Raw genomic sequence first — 14,860 nt, 5'->3', positions numbered from 1 at the left:
TGAAAGCTGGATAAGGGAGTGCCATGATAAGCGGAAAACTAAAGGGCCACTCGACACTTCCCGTATGAATGCAGACTGCAACTGGCTGTCAATTTGTTTGCCATCCTGCCACTCCGAATGCTGCAATTGCAGCTCCCCAAAGATATTTTCAATTAATTAAGAACCTAAAAAAACGTGGCCTGAAAGCAATCAAATGGCCAAAGGAAATCGCTCTAAAGATACAAAATATGACTTCAAATTAATACTGAGTGAGGTGCTCGATGGCAATGCATTTCGCCTATTTGCACAACAAATGAAGCTGAAAATGACCCCATCCAATCCACACCGGCCCCCCCTGTATACCCCGCCCACTCTAAATGGAAACGTAAATATTTGAGCTGCAATCGAGATACCTGGCTCCCAGCTCAGTCACTCACTTCCCCTCTTAACTCGGTTATTGATTGGTTAAGCACTTGGCCCAGAGTCCAAAAAGGCCTCACATCGTCATCGTCTCTTATAAAATGCAATTCCGAGATCTGATTGCCGGAGATGTCAATGAATTTTTATTGAAACCGAAATGGATGCCAACGGAGGGAAATATTTTTAAGTTCAAAGGCAAATAATCTATTGCGAAATTAAATTTCAAAAGGATGAGAAGGTCTAAGCTCAACTTGATATTTATGCAATGCAAATTTGTAATAAAAATGGAAAAGCAATTTGGCCAGGCTGAACGAAAAATAAAATATAAAATAATTCTTGTCAGCATAGAATCGTTTTAGCTAAAGGGTAAAGGTCTCTAAAGGCAAGACTTCAAAACCAAACTGGTTACGTTCAATCAGGTATTCTATCGGCTTATGAGATGACTATTTTTGATATTGCCAAGCAGCTTGAACACACTCAACCAGTTAATCATTCAGATTTCATTGGCAAATCCAGGTGAAATCAATGTACGACTGTGATTGCGAGTGTCAAATGCAAACTCAGCCGCTGGCCAAGTGCGATAACTGTAATTATTGCCCCCCTTAGCCCCACCTATGTCCTTGAGCCATGTGCCGACCTTATAAATTAGCTGCCAGGCGAGAAGTCAACCGTTGTCGGCGTCGTCGCCGCCGCTAGTCTAATGAACGCACCACATAAACATAAATTATGGCCAGCCCCAGTGTAGCGGGTCACCTCCCCTCTGGAGCCCCCCTATCGCCATGGTGGCGAGCCCTTCTGGCTGGTAACCCCTTCCGTAACCCCTTCTCAGCCCACTGGTAAACTGCGACCGGAGCTGGCATATTTGCGCAGCATACTTTTGGGCGCCGGACGGGAGCGTTGCATACTTTTTGGCTGCGCTCCGTTTTATCCTGCAGTAAAAAGCATTTTTGGCACGGCACTCTATACTCTCCCTATCTGTGGGTATTGTACTAAACTTAGTCGTCAGTTAAGTTAAAACTTTAGTAGTCAATATAGATTAAATATAATTTGTTAGATAGCTCGATGTACCCATGACTGCTATATCTTGGAAACTACTTAAGTCTGAATAAGTTATAAGTTTTGTGAGGCCTTTCCTTTCGCTTACTAAATTCTACAATTATTTAGAAAATAGATTCGAAAGCTTAGTAGTTACCTTTGGCTATGTTTTTGAAGAGTCAACACCATTCGCTTGAAATTTGGGTTCATAAACAAAATCTTTCCCGGTTTCTTTTTCCAGAATCGGAATCTGAATTTTCCCAGAATAATCGGATATTAAGAGTATAATATGTAAAACATAATTGCAGATAACCAATTAAAATTTTGTTGTGCAATTCGAATAAGGAAGAACTATAGGTAATAATCCATCTGTAATATTTCACAACATCTTTCTTTTTCTTAGTCAAAATTGTGAAAATTGCTTACACCAATTTTAGCTATTCCGAATCGCAGGGTATACCAGGTTTCGGCTTCCAAAACTTTCCCAACCTCCTTTCCCGTTCGTTTTTTTCTTTTATTTCGCCACTCGTCTCACACTTTTTTTGCGTTAATTTTTTTCTCATTTTTTATTGTTTTTCCTTGCATATGCATGTGTGTGTTTTACTTAAAATAAATGTTACTCTTTAATCATAATATATATTCACAGTTTTTTGTAAGTAGGTGTGTGTGTGTGTTTGTGTGTAATTTTAAGTTAAACTAATATTTACTTTATATGTATACTTCCCAATTTGAATAGTATTAAAGGTATTTACAGTGAAATAAATATACGCTATCCACTAAATAAGTTAATAAATAATTTAAAATTCCTCATTCATAGAAATGCACTTTCAGTTTACGTAAAGTTATTGCCGATATGTGAACAAATCCACTGGGGATTACTTCCTTGTGCGCCTAAGGGTGTGATTTTTGCAAATATAATGGGATGGGACTTGCAAATATAATCCGGAAAACGGAGGTGGTGGTGAGGGGCGCTCTAGAACTTCAGCTAACAACGTTTTGTGAAACTTAGGGGTATTGTATCTCTAAAATATGCCTACACTTAAAGCCTGGACAACTCGAACAAACTCAACGAAACTCTAGTATTGCACGATCGATTGGAAAGTAAGGCCAACAACAACTAACCTGCCTGCCACACTCAACACTGATTCTAACTAGCTAGCCTATATCCTTTATATAGTAACATACATATCCGTATATATATATACGATCTTAGCTTTGCCTGACACTGTTCTATATATATATAACTATATATATATATGCATACTGGTATACATAACGCACTTAACTTACTCCTTCGATCTCTCGGGGATCAGGGTTTTTGTGGCCTAAATTGACTGCCAAAACGTATGCAACAGCGTGTGGAATTCTTTCGGTGTGATGATGGGGGAAACCTTAACTACATTTTCATCTCCTCTCTTGCAGTGCATATTTTCGACTTGGTAAGACTGGTTCTAGATATTTGCACTTAGCTGTAGCTCTGCCATCTATCTGTTGCCTCTGCTGACCAGCAGTGTGATTAGTGTCCCTGTGAGGAGAAGGCTTAAGCTGCTCAGACCCGCCCGATGGGAGCTGTTTTCCTCGCCGTTCCGACAGTGACCCGGATGTCGGGTGAAGTCCTCGCAGTAGATCTGCAAGATACAGGTAATTACAATCTGTTAAGTTAGAGATTCGGTTTGGTTTTACCTTGGTCAGGCTGTTGGCATACTTGTCCACCAGTTCACGAGTGAACTCAGCCGCCTCATTGCCGCACACCTTACGTGCAGCATCCTCCGAGCAGTCCACAAGTTCACTGATGGAGCTAAAATAAGTATAATATAATAATAGATAAATAATAATAAAGGCAGATAATGAATTAAATAGAAAAGAATCACTGGTATTAGGGCACAGAACAGGACATAACAGGACATATTAATAACCTTCTGTTTAAAACAATAAATTCTTTTATTAATTGATTAGGGTAATTTATTTAGCTTTTTTAATTTTACAAAGAGTCAACAAGATGGTTGAAAAACTTTCTGAACTATACCTAATTCTTTTCCTTTTCAACAACTATAAAATACTCTCTACGATTTTTATTGGTTTGTTTTCTTATGCATAAGATAAGTTTTAAGATATATTTGCCATGGTACTGGGCTTAATTGCATTTTCAAGCTATGTTCCTAGATATTATTTCTGTTTTATTGCGATTTCTTTTACTCACCAGCAAATGGTCTTTATGTTTTCATTGAAGGTCCCATTCTCGGAGTTCTCCTGATTCTTGTTTGGCTTCAGGAACACCATGGTGTCCTTGTAGCGATTGCCACACACCTCGAACTCGGTCTTGGCCTTTTGGGAGCAGGGAGCGTGCCTCAGGTACGCTTCCTGGAACGCCCCCTTGATGCACAGATCCCTGATGAACTGGTTGGTTCCGTGGTAGAGCTTGTTGAACTGGTTCCTCTGCTGCAGATCCATGCAACGGCGGGTGAAGCTCTGGATGCACCTCACTCCCTTGCGCAGCTCACTGGAAATATTCGATTTTTCAATGTTAAAGTGGAAGTGAAAAATGTAATTGAATTGTTAAGCCCATTGTATGCGATTTAAAAAAATATTACAAAATCGTTGGCCTAATGTTTTATGAGGCATTCAATTATAAGTTGACTTATTCTGATTAATTACGGATTTATTAAATGTATAAGTACGTTTAAAACATTTAAAATGTCGCATTCAACTATAAATCAACTTTTTCGTAAATTCATAAAAAAATATTTTTTTAATTAGTAATACCTACTTGTTTTGTGAATTATTAAATTTAGCAAGTCTTTGGTTAAATGATTTATTTAGCACTTAGTTAAAAAAAGGATTCTTTTTCTCATAAATTCAAAAAAACAGATTTCCCTAAGTTTCTAATTCTGGAACTTCACCAGCTAATACCACTCTATAGAAAGACATTTGATAGGCAAAATCGCCAAATCGATCATACGAAAATATATATTTCTTGTGCTGAGCAGATTGCGATTGGGATTTGGCAACAGATCGACGGGGGAATTTCGTTCGTGGAGCCACTTACTGACAAAGTTTGTCCAGTTCCTCCTTCTTGGCCGGTCCAATCGAGAAGTTCGACGATAAATGCAGCATATCAAGTGGTTCGGAGCACTTGGCGAACTCCTCCTGGCCGCATTCCTCCGAGTTGGCCAGCGAAACGAGCAGCAGGGCTGGAAATTCGAGAGCAGAAGGGGCAGAGTGGGTGGTTGGGCGAGAGACAAATAAACAAACAAACAGAAACATTGAAATAGTGCTCAAGCTGAAAGCTAAAAGGCAATCTGAGACTCTTGGCCAGCAGCAGGAGCGCCAGCCAGTCAGTTGCAACAAAGTTGCAAATGTGCGTCAGGGGTAATAAAGTTGAACGTAAGTGAAATTGGCATTTCATAAATTTTTCGTGCAACTTTTCTTGAGGGGAATTCCGAGATATCGAGTCAGATTTTGGCTACAAGATAAACCCAAATCGGTTCACATTTCTATAATATACTCACCCGAGAAAATCAGCAGAGCCCATCTCCAGTTCCAGTTCCAAAATTGATGCATTTTTCACGTTCTCTCTCTTTCTGCTGCTTTTTTTTGCAATGCAATTGTGCACTTAAGTGCTTGTAACTGGTTTGGCTGAAAAAATAAATTAATAAATCATACATCAATGGAAAAATACAACACAAAATCATGACAATTATAAAATGCAAATGCAATTGGCAAATTATAGGCTTCAGCTGTTTTTATAGTTTGATACACTCGTATTTTCTTGTTTATGGCCCGATCAAGTCGCAGTAAAAGAAAATCTCTGCTGACAAATAAAAGCTGCAAAATAAAGCGCAAAAAAAAAATCACGACCAACCGAAACAAAAAATTGATCTAAAAATACTCGGATGTCTGCGATGAATAGAAAAGCGAAAGCAAAGCGTCAGAGGTTGTCTTGTTTTTATTTTGAGTGGGATTCTTTCTGTTTGACTTGGGGTTCCTTCTAATATTTTGTTCCACCAATGGGTGCTTTTATTTCCCAATTATCGTTGCAAATGTGGCGTGGACAGGTCAAAGTATAGTTTGCGAAAACATTGTGTGGGTTTTGTCAAAGCAAAACAGTGGGACAAGTTCTTTTTAATTGAACATAATTGGGTCAAAGGTTTTTCAAACTGCATAATTACAACAGAATCTAATTAATTAACAAACCTTTGTTATTATTAGGATGTAAGTAAATAAATCAAAAAATGATAGAAAAAACGTGCTAAAACAAATGCTATTTTAGAGCTTTAAGTATAGTAACACTAATATTTGGCGGTCTAAATGTTTTAAAAAGTATTTATGAAGAAATTAATTTAATTAAAAAATAAGTCCTATTAAAATATTCACATGTATACCTCCGATCCAAAAACTAATTAAGTGTGAGAATCTTAGAAAACCCAGAGTCTTAACAAATTAACATGACAATTAACATGAAAATAAACATAATAAGTGGGTACGCAAGGTCAACAACCCAATTTAGGTACCGTCTGGCTAGGTTAATTATAAAGAAAATGGTTTATTTTAAACTTTTTACTTTTTTTGTTGTGCTTACTGCTTTTTTACCTATATTCCTTTTTAGAATACTTTTTATCACCAATTTTTCCCCTGTGTAGCCATAACAAAGGTTTTTCTAATATAAACATGTTTATTTTTAATGAAATATTATGTTTTGAGTAAAAAATGCATTCAATCATCGCAGAAAATCTGTAAAAGCACTGTCATTATTGGTATGTCCGTACTGCTCCTCTTTTTCTTCTCCCCCAATTTGCATGAAAAGTGAGAAACACAAGAGCAAATTAACAGAGAAAAACTGGTCCAAATCGATGTTGATTTTCATCCATTTGACAAGGTAAATTGTTTATGCTTTTGATTATGTTTTGTGGCCGTTTATGTTTTTATTGCAATAAGTAAATACAAATAAATATTGCGCATTCACAGTCCTCCGACAGATGCATTTAATGCCTATAAATAAACGATACGCAAATAAACAAAAAGCAAACACTTTTCAAAAGGCCTCTCAACGATTTCTCGGCATTTGTTGACGTTCAAAATGATTGAAGAAAAATATGAGAATTGGTACAGGTCAGGGTTTTTTGACAGATGAAAGCAACGAGAAATGTGGGCTCAGCGAAAGGTTTTTGCTGGAATTTATTAGGATTGCATAAAGCAAAAAAAAGAACGAGGATATATAGGAAATGACTTTATATGCAAATATTAACATGTGCATAGTTTTGCACTTTTAATTAGTAAGTTGCAATCGCTATAACTGCGGGCAATACTCGAGCTATTGCACCTCTTTCGATTGATATCACCGCCAATTCGCGCCTGTTCTTTCTTATATGCAAAAGTGAGGGTTCTGCAGCTGTTTTCATGGGGCTATGAGGCCGCTCAATTGAGCAACGAAAACAAAACACTTAACGGAGGAGGAAGAATAAAACACCCTGCACAAAGAACTGTAGATTTGCGCCTTTTCAAAGGAGAATTTAATAAACAACACAGAGAAAAAATAAGGAGTTAAAGAATAAAAAATTCGGTAACAAAGAGACTAAAAAAAAAAATAGATTTTTAAAAAAATAAAATAAATCCTAATTTTAAAGTAAAAAAAATTGTCTTTGAATTTGAATATATTATAAAAAAGTTAGGGTTTGGTTAAGTTTAAAAGACATCATACAAACTAAAAAAAAATTGAAAATATTTAGTAGTCTCCTACTTCTTAAAATTTTTACAGACTCCAATCTTTATCAAAACTACATTTTTAAAACTTTTGAAAATGATTAAAGTTTGCAGTGCGAGAGAATCTTAACAAATATAATTTAAGAAAATTAATAAGTCTAAATATATTTGTACTATTTTGATGCAATATTCGAGCAATATTCGCTTTTAAAACCGCCTAAATCGAAACAAAAAATTCACCGATCTCGAAATTTTTTCTCTGTGCGAATTTCGCCTTGAAAGCGGCTAGGGGGGCGTTTGAGGGGGCGTGTCGCGGGCTGCACGTGATGCAAGAATGCAGTCGGACGAGCCCCTCGCCTCGCGGTGGCGATCTTGCGTGCGAGATCGTCGCCCTGTGCAAAATCAAGAGCCGGTTTTTCTCCATTGTTTATTTATACATTTTTCGAACTGCTTTTGGTCTTAATTCGGTTGATTACTTGGTCTGGAGCCGCCGAGCGAGACACTTTCGAATGACAACTGCAGCGGTACGACGAGCGGTACAGAGCGAAGTCGAGATCGGGATCGAGGTGGAGCGGACCTGAGCGGAGCAAGCGCGCCGTGTTGTTGGCCGGGCGGGTGACAGAAGCGTACTGAACGGCCCCAGCTGAAAGGCAGAAGAAGCGGCGCCAGTCGGCCAGCGAATCGAATGGCATTGGCGAAGGCGACCCGAGAACGAGTGCCAAGTAACTGAAAAAGCCGACCGAGCACGCGAGCAACATGTTGCCGGCGGGCAGCAACATGCGACGCGACGCCAGCAACTGCAACAACAGGTATTCGTATACTCCATGCCGACCCAGTGCAAATGATAAGCGGTTCGCCTTCAAACAGGCGGCTGATAGGCCAAACCCGTAATCCTCTTCTTGGGTATTTGCCTTTCAATTAATTTAATAAGAGGGAAACGTTAAGATAAGATTATCTATTGGTCCGAGGAATGGTCCCAATTTTTGAAAACCCTCTTAAGCTTGCCAATTTCCGTCGTTTCGTAAAATATTTGTTTACATAGGACAACCAAATGAGACTCTATAAAGGTGTAATATAGAGTGCTCCAAGCATATATTCGTTCTTAGTTTTCGTTTATAACGAGTGATACTTATGATATCGCTGCTTAAAAAATACAACAACATTTAATGTTTTGATTTAAGATATCGACTGATAGGTTAAGAAATAAACCGAATCCTCTTCTTGGCTATATTTGCCTTTCAATTAATTAAATAAGAAGGAATCGAGTTGCCATGATAAGATTATCTATTTGTACTAGGAAGTATTGCAAAATCCCACACTCTTTTTTTACACTGCTAAAAAATATAATAGTAGGGATAAATATAACGCATATTTAATATAAAATATTGTTTGAAATACTTTAGCTAAATAAATAAATATATTATTCATTAGAAATCAAGTTAAAATGCATGACATCATTTGAAAATATAATAAATATAATATTAAATAAATAATATATCAGTTATATCAAATAAAATTTTAAAATCTTTAAACTAACTATTATTGTTAAACTTAAAATGTCCATTTCCGAAATATTTAAATGGACTTACTGCGTTTTTTGCCCTCCAAAGTTTGCCAATCATTTTTGTCGTCTTGTACAATATTTGATCATTTATGTTTGCCAAGTGACAATAGAACCAACAGCCAATAGCAGCAACAATCAACTTCAGGTTCAAGTGTACTCAATTTACACGTGTGTCCTTGCCTTTGTTTTTCCAGCCCATCACCACCTCGCTTTTGTTACTTCGATTTTTGTTTGCTATATGCCAATTTAGCGGTCTGTTTGCATATTTACTGTAAATACTGTCTAAATTAGGCGGAGATTTCCTTTCACCTCGGAGTCCTTGGATTTGTTTGCCTAAGGGGAATTCCAAATGGAGTTCCCCGAACCCAATCGCAGACATAACCATAAAATGAAGACACTATCAGGGGAGAGGACACCTGTTAGCTAGATTATTCAATTGCAATCCAAGACAAATGAAATATATATGTATAGTGTTTTACATTCTGGGTCAGCAGTCAATTAGAAAAACAATGAAATAAGGGGAAACCCAACCGAAAGGGCTGCTTAAAATTTATAAGGTATTGAAACTATGTAGAAAGGAGTTTAATTAACACGGCTGAACATTCCAAAGTTCACAAATGTGTAAAATGTTATTCGTGTAAAAAAAATTGATTTCATAATTTCCTTGGAACTAAAAATGTAATTAAAATTTACAATAAAGAACAGTAATAATTTCTGTGTGTTTCTGCTTAAACAACCAGTTTAGCTGTTGCTGCAGAAAATGTTTAGCACCCACCTAATTAATCAATATTAACTAGATTTGTATAAACAAAACAAGTTGTTCAACTTGATTTAAAGCACTCGTAGATTAAATTGTCTGGCCATCTATAGATCAGATAAAGTCGTAATTCATTGAATTGGCCACTTTAGAAATGGGACTCATCTAACCAATCCAGTGTGAAGATAAGATAGTGCTTATTTTCACTTCGATAGGCGATTAAATGCGAAATGGTCATAATAGGAATGGAAGCTAGCTTTCCAATACGTCATTTCCGTTGCAATAAATTCCTTTTTGCTTGAATTCAATTTAAGCAGTCTTAGAGAATAATTTAAGTTATATATTATCATATTACCAAACCGACTTTCATTGATTTAGAAATTATGGCGTAGGAAATACTTTAAAAAATGATAAATAAGTGCTTGAGGATTGAAACATTTTTAAATAATTTCTTTTATAAAATTATAAAAACTATAAAATCTAAGAAACCAAAAATAAATATATTTTAAGAAGCTGTTTGGTTTTTTATCCCAAAACTTGTAAACTCTCTGGGGGTATGCAATTTACATCTACTTCTTAAAATGTTTTAAACATATGCAAGTTTAAATAAATACCTTTCCCCTCTTCCTAAAGTGGCTTGACTTTTATTTTAGTAAACCAATTAAATTTCGACTCAATTGAGAATATGCACAGGCTGAAAAAAGGTAAACAACTTTAAGTGTGGCATGCCACACATTCACTGCTCTGTGGATTGTTGTACACTTCCAGTTTCGTTTTTGTGCTCCACTTTTGCATCCATAATTATCGAAACTTAACCCTTGGCAAGTGCAACAATCCCTTGTGTGTGCCTGTGTGTAAGTATGTGTGCTGGGAGGTCATTACCACTGGCCAAATGCGTTTGGGTTAAGGATGAGAGGGGGGCGAAAGCCGGGCAAAGCTTTAAGCCATTGCTTATACGACAAACGAAAACAAAACTCAAGTTTATTTTATTTTACTCGGCTTCCATGGCTGGACTTGCCAAAGGAGCATGCTGCTTCTAGCCAACAACCCAAACGGTCAACACCTACACTCACACATCGCACATGCACTGGGAAAAATTACAAGTCAGTATTAAAATTTGAAAAAAAAAAATTTGCGATTTACAACAGATTTTTTCTGGAAATGTGAAAAGTAATCACTGATATTCGATGGAAAATAAGTAAAAAAAATATTTTCATGTAAAAAAATTAAAAAAAATATTGTAAATTAGTTTTTGGGGGTTTAAGCCCTACTGACAAATTTTATTAACGAGATAATTTGTAATTAGGAATATAGTAAAAAATTGGAAATGTGTTTACAGTTTTTTAGTCCAAATAAATAGGTAGAGCCTTTCTACAATGAAATCATATGTATTTATAAAAATTTAATAAAATAAATGTTTGTAAGCCCCCCTTAAAATAATTTCTGTCTACGCCACTGCTTTAAATAATAATACATTTAGTACATTTTTAATGTACAATAAAAATAATACGACCCTTTTACGAAAACATTTGAAGTTTACTCAAATTTCCAATTATAGATTTTGACATTCAAAAATATTGAATATATCTAAGGATTCAAAAAATGTCCCAACAACTTAGTTTATGTTTTTCTCTGTGCACCCACACACACATTTGGATATCGCGTATTAAGCACACCAGCAACAACAATAACCAGTGCGAGAATGGCAACAATAACAACGGTGAAAGTGGCTTGGTCAAAAGGAGAGAGAGTGGGTGAAAAGCGGGTGGCTGGGGGGGTGGTAGAAGGGCGGAGGGCGAGGGTCGCGTGGCTTTTGTTCCTGCTTTTGCTGCTGCATTAGTTTGTGTTTGAACTTTGCAAGTTTTTGCCATCCTTGTTGGTGCTTTGCCTTGTTTTTGCTGCTTTTAGTGGAGCCGGGCAACTGTTGATGTTTACATTTAGCGCTTGGATTTATGAACTCCGCATGCGGGGCACGTAGCATTGGACAATTTAAAGTTTATCACCCACCCAAAATGCTTTTGGTAGGCCAAAATAGGGAAAATCCGCCAGAGGAACAGAGCCCTGCGAAAGGTCAAGGGGCTTCTTTGGGCTCGGGACAAAGGACTAACTCCACTCGTGGCATTTGTTCTCTTCTTAAGTATTTACGCTTAGTTTATTTTTATTTGTTTAACGGCAATGAGTTCACAAAGGGCCAGTCGAGAAATTAGTGGAGAATTGGGCTTCGCTGTTAGAGGTCTGTTACCGAAATTGAGTGTTTAAGAATTTGGCAAGAAGGGATTAGTTTTGCCGTTTTATTTTAGGTATGATTGAAAAGTGTTTTTCTGAGGTATCGCCGGTTTTCAAAAATTGCAAAGGATTATAGTAGGATGAACTGTCACTTAACTAAATAGTTTTTATTATATTCAAATTCGCATTTTATTCGCAATTTATTACTTGAAGTTGGCTGCGATCAACATCGATACTTAACATTTTGGCAGAGTTGCATTTTAGAGATACATTTAGACGCTAATTCAAATAATAGTTTATATACATTAACACAGTAGAGTAATACCTACATATCCATATCCATATCAGAGTTACATCTAATTATACTTATAGAAAGTGACTTATCCTACTACAAAATCTTGGTAAAGATATAATCCTGGTCTGAGCCTATTTTCTAAGTTAAGCTTCTGTTAAGGCTAAGTAACGTTGAATTAACATAAAACTTAAATTAGTCTTCGGTCTAAGTCGGTCTAAACGAGAATATTACGACGCCCTCTGTTCGGAAGAAATCGAAAGCTCAACCTAATAAAGACTACAGCTTACCAAACTTTTACGCTTCATATCAAATTGGCGCCACTAAAAACGTGTATCTTACATTTGAAAGTAAGACAAATGTAGAAACGCTGTATAGTCAGAACATGACCATACCCATTACACTTATTTTACAGCGTAAGTTTGTTATTGCACTGCAGTGCTGCCAATTTGTCCGTTATCCTAAAAAATTTTAAACATCTTGTCCGGAAATTTTTCGTATTTACTTATTTCAATATTATTCCGCATATGTATAAATATTTTAACATGGTTAAATGCTTAAGCGAAGAAGATGAGTTAGGAACACACGATTATTGCATAATTTAATTAGGTGTTCAATCCATTTATATGGTATACGAAATTTATGGTATAAGTAAACACTTAATAGAATATACTTTTGTCTTCTTTTTTGTCCTGTTTTACTTTTTGTTGTGCTTTTCTTGTACAACCTTTTTTTGGGTTGATCTGCCCTGTTTTATAGATGTCTGCTGGCAGCACTGGCTTGAAGTTTAATCCAAATAATTCTAAAACAGGAAAGATGTGTTCTGAAAAATTGCAGCATGGCAGCATTGACAAGTTCAGTTCTGTCATTATTGTGCCAATTAGTCACATTTCGCACCAAAGTAGATATTAATTACAAGGACCTAATGAATACTACCTACTAATTTGCTAATTTCGGCCGAAATCAAAGAGGCTGTTCTACTAATTGTATGCACACTCTGGAATTAATTGTAAGATTTCCCCATCGTCGCCAGCATTATCAACAGGTTGACACTTTCAATTGACTTGTAGGTTGTTTTGGCTGATTATCTGCCTGCCTTGCGCTCCAGCTCCCCTTTCCCCACTCCCCGGCACACCAAACAAATTGAGCCGATTAGAACGTTAATTGTGGGGCGTAAATCTGGCCAAGTGCCGCCCCAGCCGCATCACAACATCCATCAGGCCGGGCCAAAAACGGGGCTAGCAAACCCCACTGCCTGTTTGGCCGTTTTGGCCAGGATTTACGAGCCACATTAGACCGGGCCACAGACTTCGACTTCTACTTGGACTGCAGAGTGGAGTCCGCCTGGCCGGTTGTTTTGGCCTGCTCATAAGCAAATTTGAGGCAACAAGTAGCCGAGTATCTCCATGGTTCCAGTTTTGGCCAGAGGCCCCTTTCGCCCCTGCCACCCCGAAAATCCGACTTACCACTGACAATGTTTACGGCCACGTTGACAGTTTAAATCGCTCTGTGCTCGTATATTTTGACGTTTTACAGCTCGTGTTTTTCCCAGCTGGAGATGGTGTGCGTTTGCATCTGTGTGTTGGCCGAATGGCCGTCACTTGTTAGCCTGGCCTGGAATTGTTTTTGGCCATTGCCTAGGCCCAGGCGCTAAACGTGAGAAAGAAGCCTTTGCCGCCGACGTTTTCTGGATCATTACGCGACCCGTCTATGGGTTAACAATGAGTTGAAGAGCATTCGGGCATTCGGCACTTGACTTGCCCACACAAAAGATACTTCGCAACAGGGGGAAATGGAGATTTTCGGAGGTGCACAAAGAGAAATGGGAGTTAAAAATGATTATATTGATTTTAAAGGAATGAGTAGCCGGTGTATTAACCAACAAAGCAATGATTAGCCAACATAGAGTTGTTAAAGGATACAGTCTTTTCCACATAAGTATTACGTCTTTTTGAACTTTGAAATATTTTTAAGTTGCAACTAATTATATTTGCTAATGAAAATAAACCAAACAAGATACAAATTATAATGACTATATATCTTTTAAAAAAAATTAAAGGGTTTAAGTAAATTTCTAGTTACATTTTTTAGTGATTATCTTAGTGAAATTAATGGAGATTAGTCAATTTTATATTTTATAAGCAGAGGTAACAAATATAGGAATAATAATAAAAAAAATCTTGGTTGTTAGAGTATAGATTCTATTCTTTTAGTTACCAAAAAAACCTATACTCATATAGAAAGGTTAAAAACTATATTACCAGAAAGTATATGGATACTTATCCTTTATTCAACGAATCACAGTTAAAGCTTATTTTTCAAAAAACTTTTTATAAAGAACCATACTTTTTTAGTGCAGACCAGGGGTTCGATTAATATAACTCCAAGGCACTTCCGCTTTTTCTCAGTGCCCAAATCTTCGGTGGCCTTCTTCGGGGTTGGACCGCGATTTAATCGCCACTGCCCAGCAAATGGTCGAAAAAAAAACAGAAACCCCGAAAAATAAAGGAAAGACATTTGAGAAACACTTTTCGTGAACGGTAAAGTAGCATTGGAATATCTGTAGCACTTCACCGAAGTCCGCTACCATGGATATGGGCGCGAAAGAGACGGCACCACTGCCAAAGACAGAGACGGAGAGAGTGAAGTGCGTGGCAAGCACTCGATCAACAAAAGGCATCACTTGGATGTCGCCTCGAGTGGATGTGGATGTGGTGGTGAAGTGCTGAAATGAACTACAAATACGAAATACACAGAGCACCGGGCAACAATAGGGTGTAAATATTTACATTCTCTCTCCCTCTAGCAGGCCTCTCGCCGTCCCTCTCTATTTGGTAAATCAAATCAAATACCTGTCAGATTAGAGTGTTCAGCAGCCTCAGGTGAT

At 37.2% G+C, this 14,860-nt stretch overlaps 1 protein-coding gene across 3 annotated transcripts; it reads right to left on the bottom strand.

The window, feature by feature from the left end:
* Positions 1-1,988: 1,988 nt before the first annotated feature.
* LOC119562257 lies at positions 1,989-7,796 on the bottom strand. Of its 3 annotated transcripts, none has more exons than XM_037875432.1 (6): positions 7,712-7,796; positions 4,944-5,070; positions 4,481-4,625; positions 3,635-3,934; positions 3,118-3,232; positions 1,989-3,062 (listed from the first exon to the last, which is right to left on the bottom strand). In XM_037875432.1, the coding sequence occupies exons 2-6, from the start codon at positions 4,993-4,995 to the stop codon at positions 2,919-2,921; spliced, it is 756 nt and encodes a 251-aa protein (XP_037731360.1). In that variant the 5' UTR covers positions 4,996-5,070; positions 7,712-7,796; the 3' UTR covers positions 1,989-2,918. The 3 variants fall into 3 exon arrangements, with proteins under 3 accessions (XP_037731360.1, XP_037731358.1, XP_037731359.1); XM_037875430.1 differs by having other exon boundaries at positions 7,611-7,767; XM_037875431.1 differs by having other exon boundaries at positions 7,572-7,754.
* Positions 7,797-14,860: the final 7,064 nt, after the last annotated feature.

This window comes from Drosophila subpulchrella, unplaced genomic scaffold (genome assembly GCF_014743375.2).
Source record: "Drosophila subpulchrella strain 33 F10 #4 breed RU33 unplaced genomic scaffold, RU_Dsub_v1.1 Primary Assembly Seq409, whole genome shotgun sequence".
NCBI lineage: Eukaryota > Metazoa > Arthropoda > Insecta > Diptera > Drosophilidae > Drosophila > Drosophila subpulchrella.
Note: the sequence above shows the minus strand (reverse complement) of the source record. Positions and strands in the feature narration are given on the sequence as shown.